At 32.7% G+C, this 6,943-nt stretch overlaps 3 protein-coding genes across 3 annotated transcripts in view; 2 read left to right on the forward strand and 1 right to left on the reverse strand.

Annotated features, from left to right (window-relative positions):
- Positions 1-319, forward strand: part of LOC104700684 (zinc finger CCCH domain-containing protein 24-like) — a 4,962-nt gene extending 4,643 nt beyond the window's left edge. The window contains exon 14 of the mRNA XM_010416222.2: positions 5-319. Within this exon, the coding sequence (XP_010414524.1) occupies positions 5-153 (149 nt within the window). The 3' untranslated portion in view covers positions 154-319. The remainder of the gene's footprint in view (positions 1-4) is intronic.
- Positions 199-1,177, reverse strand: LOC104700683 (vegetative cell wall protein gp1-like). The gene has a single exon (XM_010416220.1). The coding sequence runs from the start codon at positions 926-928 to the stop codon at positions 311-313; it is 618 nt and encodes a 205-aa protein (XP_010414522.1). The 5' UTR covers positions 929-1,177; the 3' UTR covers positions 199-310.
- LOC109125607 lies at positions 4,513-5,402 on the forward strand. The gene is made up of 3 exons (XM_019227556.1): positions 4,513-4,610; positions 4,702-4,821; positions 5,058-5,402. The coding sequence occupies exons 1-3, from the start codon at positions 4,590-4,592 to the stop codon at positions 5,172-5,174; spliced, it is 258 nt and encodes an 85-aa protein (XP_019083101.1). The 5' UTR covers positions 4,513-4,589; the 3' UTR covers positions 5,175-5,402.

The raw sequence follows: 6,943 nt of genomic DNA on the forward strand, positions 1-6,943 counted from the left end.
CGAGGGAACAAGAGAATAGGCATTGCCGGTTTGGCTCGACGTAGAGCCCAGTCAATGCCAACTTCTGAGCCTTTTAGACCTGTCAAAGCTATGGCCGTTGACCTTTTTCCCCACACTGACCACTGTGAAATGGTAATGCTCCTTGAGAGGTAAGAATATGCAATAAACTCTTTTAAGAGAATGATGTAGCACCAAAAGAACAAGCAACAGCTATTTTTTGTTTTACATAAACACAGTTTAAGGATTATATATGTTTTCCATTTTTGAGAAGTGAAACAAGTTTTATAAATCCAAAAAATAAAATGGCTCTTTAAAGGAACTCTCCTTCCGTAAAGTAAGTGTAACGAGCTCTGGTCATGTTATCTCTTCGTTTCTTGTAAACAAGAGCGCCGATAACAATCGCTCCTACTCCCAATATTGTTCCAATGGCGATTCCGGCTTTCTTCAATCCACTCATTCCGCTATCTTCACCATTTGTGTCCTCGAATTCATCGCCGCCCTCGTCGCTTGCTTTGATGTCATTTGACATCTCCGGTGCTGGAGAAGGAGCATACTCTGTTTCCGGGTCAGAATCATCATCGTTGTCATCGTCGTCAGATGGAGCAGGAGCGGGTGCTTGTCCAGGAGATGGTGACGGAGCCGAGGGAGATTCCGGCGGAGGAGGTGGCGGTGAAGGTGATGGAGAATCTGCGAAGGATTCAGGTGATGGAACCGGTGGCTGAGGGGAATCTGCTTCTGGTGAAAAAGACGGTGGCAGAGGAGAATCTGCTTCCGGTGATGAAGCTGGTGGCAAAGGAGAAGAATCCTTTAAAGATTCATGTCCCGGCGAGACAGCTGGTGACGGAGAATCCTCCTGAGCGCGCGCAAATTCGACAGTTAGGAGGAGATACATTGATAGCATAACAATGAAACCGAGCTTTTTCGCCATTGTGATACAATGTGGATTGATCAATACACCAATTGGGGAATTGCTTTTCTTGTTACGGAAGAACAAAGGGGAGGGAGAGAATGATTGTGAAAGAAGCTAAATCAAAATAAACAAATACATGTTTCTGTTGAATTGTACTATTAACAAATATGTAAAAAATTATTTTATTTTGTTTGATCCACCCATGTCTAACGCATTACGCAGCGTTCAGATTTCAAACTTGGATGCATGTCTTTTCCTTTTTTTTCTTTCTCGGTTTCTCCTTTCTATTTATAACACTTGTAGATGTACTTATGCCATTTTTTAATCTTTTTTTTTGTCTGTTTATTAAATCAACAAGTCGTGATATATATATATATATATATATATATATATATACAGTAGAACTTCTATAAATTAATAATATTGGGACTAAGACATTTTATTAATTTATAGTGATATTAATTTATTTATAAATTAATAATTATTATTTTGTAGTATAAATTAATAATTATTAATTTATAGATATATTTTTAATTATTTATTTTTTAAAAAATTATGAATTGGAACAACTATAGCAAAATAAGATTAAACTTTCGGATGTTATAAATTTTATGGTTTAGGAATTGAACTTGTAATATTTAGAAAGCACTATTTACAATAAATTACAAATATTATAGACAAATTGACTTATACACATGAGACACATAAATTCAAATCTATGAATAATAATATCAATTCTCCTATTTTAATAATCTGTCAAATTATCAAATTGTAAATGATGCATATCTAAAAATTAAAACTTTAAATTTAATTATTTGTATGACATGTTATAAAATATTTTAGAGATATCATTATAGGTTGAAAATACAACATTACAATTGTTCTATAGAATTGAGCTTTAGGAGAAACATACACTATTATATCAATATATATATATATATATATATAAATTTACATAATTATTAATTTATGATATTATTGGGACCATATTTTATAAGGAGATTTCGAAAAAATTATTATCTTATTATTTTATCGAATATTGTTAATTTTTACACTGGCCCGACTTGGGACCAGCAAAATTTATTAATTTATAGTGTTTATTAATTTGTAGAGTATTAATTTATAGAGGTTTTACTGTATATAGATACAACCGGAACAAATGTTTCCCCCCTAAAAAAAAAAAAAAAATGTTTTCCCCATAGTTAATGCTAAACTGGTAGGAAAACCAGTTTTGGAGCTATAATATTGATTCTGTTCTTAAAATTAGTTGTTAAGAAATTAGTTTTCATTTATCTCAGTTCGAATTACTAAAAATATATAGATTGGAGAAAGTAAATCATATATTTATTCTGAATTATATCATTCCAAACCAATATGAGGTCTATAGCTATAGGCCACAAAATATAGCTCTAATTGATAATATATTGTGTTTTCCAATTTTCACTATTAATTTTTTTTTTGAATATTATATTACCTCTAATATTCAAAAAATTCAATATAAAAATCTAAAATAAAAAATTCAAATGTGATACAGAAATTATGTATTTTTTTCAAATATTTTGTAAAAGTTTGTCTAATAAATTGCTACTTTGAAATTTGAAATAGAAATATTTAGTTTTTTAATCCATTTAAAATATAATGTGGATTTTGTAATCCAAAAACAAATCATTAAATGAATAACATGGGATTTAAACAAGTATTTGTAAATCATATAACCAATAACACATAATTTTGATAAGTATTTTAAAATCAATGATTGAATAACACATGTTTTTTGTTTGGATTTCCAAATCCATTAAAATCATAGAACCAATAACTCCACTTTATATTTCAAGAAATGTTATAAAAAAATATTAAAAAATAACAGAAAAAAAGAAATAAGCATAGACGTTTCGATGTTTTTCAGATGTAGCAACAAGTTAACACCAACAATAGTCGTATACTATAACATCAACATAACCATAATATTCGAGGTGGCTAAGTTAAACTATCAAAATATATGAAAATTTTGAGGAATATTTGGGCAACTTAGCACATTTTTCAAAGGAGTTATTTACACCGTTGCTAATTGTCTTCTTATAGTTTATAGATTTTTACATATAAAATCACCGAGTTAACTTTCCATGATTAGACAATCGCTAATAGACGAATATAGAAAAAAATAGTTTGAACAAACATTTTATGCAATGAAATTAAAACTCCAAAAATTGTATGAATATTTATTTTGGAACTCTTATATGACACTATCTACCATCATAAATCAAATACAAAGATACATGTGTCCTATGTCTCTACAAATACTATGACCAAACTCTGATCTCGATCTCAGCATTCATGTATTAGGAAATATATTCAGCCTTTATAAATCTTACCTTTGGGAGTTCTCCTTAACCCATGAAAATCTTGCTTGGCTCAATCTTGAAGTTAACAGCCTCCCGTTTAACACCATCGACAGTGATCCACTTGCTAGGCAAAGAGAGTGGTCATCTCTTCTTGCTCCAAGGTAAGCTCCACGGGTTCACTTTGGTACAAGAGTGAAACATGATGCTGTTTGTAGAGGGGAGGGAACAACAACCTTTTGTAGATAAGGGATGTCCATTGTTGAAATCTTTGAGAGGTTTCTGGTATTTTCTTATTCTCTGAAACAGTGTAGAAAGAAACTTCCTCCACAACTTGATCAGCTACCGAAAGACAAAAATTTTATAATGATATGCCACAAAATATATCCCTAAATGATAATAAATTATGTTTTCCAATTTTCCCTATTGATTTTATTATTTTAAGTTATATTTCCTCTAATATTCAAAATATCTAATATAAAACTCTAAGAAAAATATTTCAAATGTGATATAGAAACTCAATTATGTATTTTTCAAATATTTATAAACGTTTATCTAATAAATTTTTATTTTTAAATTTGAATTATAAATATTTAGTTTTGAAATGATATATATTTTAGAAATTGTTATCAAGAAATTAAAAAAATAACAAAAAACGAAATAATCATAATTGTTTCGGTGTTTTTCAGATGTAGCAACAAGTTACCACCAACAATAGTCGTCTACTAATAACAGCAACATAACCATAATACTCGAGGTGGCTAAATTAATCTATCAAAATATATGAGAATTTTCGAGGAATATTTGGGCAATTTAGCACATTTTTCAAAAGAATTATCTAAACCATTGCTAATTATCTTCTTACAGTTTGCAGATTTTTACGTATAAAAACCAAGTTTACTCTCCATAATCAGACAATCGCTGATAGACGAATATAGTAAAAATTAGTTTGAACAAACATTTTATGCAAATGAAATGAAAAACTCCAAAAATTGTATGAATATTTATTTTGGAACTCTTGTATGACTTTTTTTTTATATGGTTAAACTTCATATTTACATGCAAAGTACGTTAATTTAATTATGCCATATCGAAAGATATAATTGAGGAAGTTTTAAAAAATTCTTGTTTTAGAGTGACTTTTTGTGAGACGGCTCAGTATTTTCGATTAATTATAATGTTTTCAAGATTTTAAAAGAAAAAAAAAATTAAGAAAAAGGTTAACTGTTAAGGGCTAAGGCCCATAGTAGGCCCAGTTTTATACGTATCTTTCTCGTCTCGTTGCATCGTCGTCTTCCTCAAATCAATCCCAGCAAAAATCAAATTAGAGAGTTTTCACCATGATCAGCATTCTCGCTCAGGTTTCTTCTTCTCGTTCTCCAGATTCCTTTATTTGTTTCTTCTAATAATTGATTTTGTTATATCCGTTGGTTTTAAACGATTCTTATACAGGAACGTCTTCTTGGTTTCACTCTTGGTAGCGCCTTGACTGGGTTCCTCGTTTACGAGCAGCGAAAGCTCATCCATGAATCTGTTTCTGATCCTAAATCTCAATCCGTCGATCAATCTCAGGTTATCTTTCCTATCTATTTGTCGCAAACGTTTACAAATCCCTAAATTTATCATTCAATTTAACCTTGAATTGATGAGGAATCTAGGGTTCCAATTTTGAAAACATTAAGGGGTTGATATTAGGATTTGGAGTTTGCCTTTTGATATATTAGGGGTTGTAAGGTTCTTAGATGAACTTATGGTGCTAGTAGCTTTGAGCCTTTGAGTTGAAATTTAGGATTGCTTTGTGTTCTCAGGTGAGAGATCGCATATTCGGGAAGAAGTATCGTATGGAATTTGCATCTCTGTGGAACAAAGCTGTGGATCAGACTTTTGAACCTGCCATTGAGTATCTTAGTTCTCGTAAATGGTAGAGATGGATAAAAGTTCTTTTGCTGATAATGTGAAACTTCTACAAGGCTCATGAATTCGATTGTTGTAGTGTTCTTGATACTACGAGTGTGAGATCTAGACAACTCAGTTGTTATGGCCTTTATCTTGAATACAGCACGATTCTTGTTTTGTCTATTTTCTTGAGGGTTGTTGTGTTTCTACTGAAAATGTTAACAAAGGTTATTATTGTTTTGGCTTAATGATTGAGATGCTGTGGCGTACCACTTGTTAGTTATTATATTATGCTAGATTTGATCTTTTATTGGCAGGTGATCAATATTTGATTATGCGGTAAACATTAGAATGCTCTGCTAGTAACCACTGCAGTGCAGTTGGAAATTGTTTGCTATATCATGTATCAAGTTTAAACAACAGGGTAAATGGTATTGGAATAAGTACATATCAGCACAGCAAATAGAAGTTCTGCGATTATCCCTTTACGATTATCCCTTTACAGCCACGGCGAGAGGGTTTCAACGAAAGGGTCTAAATTGGCATCCTAGTTTTTCCAGGTTGAGCGTGAAAGAAGCCAAATGCATGGACATTGTAGGTATTTCTACTTTCTCTGTTTCATTGGATTGGAGTAATAATGAAAGAATCGTAGAGGTTATAGGCTTATTGTTCAAGTTTGTTTCTTCTGTTCATTGGCTTGAATGGTAGTTGATGTTCTTTTTCCAGCCTAGTTCTTGTTTTGATTCTCTCTTTCTTCCCTGAAATTACTTAGGTTTGTTCTATTGGATCCGATGAGGCCAAAGTGGCCTGGCCACAGATATTGAACAGATGGCGAAAGCAGTTGCTGAATTCTACTTCTACTGACTAAACTTAAGTTGTTCAGGACTTCAGGTGATCACTTCTCCTCACTCTTTTCTTTTCAAAGTTAATCAGATACTGTGCAAACAGTTTCGTAGCTTTCCCGCGTTTCTTTGTTTGTGCGAATAAATTGGTGTAAATCGCTGCCCCCACCACAGAGGCCGTTTCTAGCAGAATTTAGCCAAACTGAACCGAGCGAACCTTACAAATCCAAACCAAGCCAGTGTCTATGTACAACCTCTACGTGTAGACTTGTTTAATTTATATCGATATTCTCAACTTACTCCAAATCGAAAACATCAATGTTTATTCCAAACTTGGTTTTGTTATTGTCTTGTTGATCTAAAATGTTGTGTTTTTTTAAGATTTATGGTAAAGATTATTCAAAACTTGTTTGAGAAAAACATGAGAATTTGTTCACGTTGTAAGGAACAAACTCAAACAAACCTAACAATATAGAAAACCCAACCGAAGTAAAACCAAACTGAACAAAACTAACCAAGACGTAAAAGCAAAGCTAAAAGAATTCTGGTTTGAGTTCTGAAAAAGTTTTATTAAAACCGAACCCAAACCGAATTGGAACAAAAACCAAAATGACTTGCCTACTAGCAGCACTCATGGTTGGAAAGATTTCGCGTCCCAAACAAACATTTTTAAACTAATAGAGTCGTGCTTAGCACAAACACAGGACTAAGTAGAGACGAAACGAGTAGTATTAAGAATTGGGCTGGGGCATTTTACGGTCGGATGAGCCATTGAGGGCAACTGGAGGTGCGTGTCGGTCTTCTGGGAGGTGTATGGCGTCTGCTGAATGGCGTGGGACAAGCTCGAGATTCTCACAGTTGCAAATCTCCACCATAAAGCCATCGGGGTCGTTGAAGAAGAGCTGGTCGATGGCTGCGTCTTTCTGGTCACCCACCGTCCTCTTGATGTACTTCAC

Source organism: Camelina sativa, chromosome 7 (assembly GCF_000633955.1).
Source record: "Camelina sativa cultivar DH55 chromosome 7, Cs, whole genome shotgun sequence".
In the NCBI taxonomy this organism is placed as follows: domain Eukaryota; kingdom Viridiplantae; phylum Streptophyta; class Magnoliopsida; order Brassicales; family Brassicaceae; genus Camelina; species Camelina sativa.

Bases quoted from the DNA above. Each gene is read 5' to 3' on its own strand.
- LOC104700683 (XM_010416220.1), bottom strand. From the start codon at position 928: ATGGCGAAAAAGCTCGGTTTCATTGTTATGCTATCAATGTATCTCCTC.
- LOC109125607 (XM_019227556.1), top strand. From the start codon at position 4,590: ATGATCAGCATTCTCGCTCAG. The intron at 4,611-4,701 runs GTTTCTTCTTCT...ATTCTTATACAG, and splicing joins TGATCAGCATTCTCGCTCAG to GAACGTCTTCTTGGTTTCAC. The intron at 4,822-5,057 runs GTTATCTTTCCT...TTGTGTTCTCAG, and splicing joins AATCCGTCGATCAATCTCAG to GTGAGAGATCGCATATTCGG.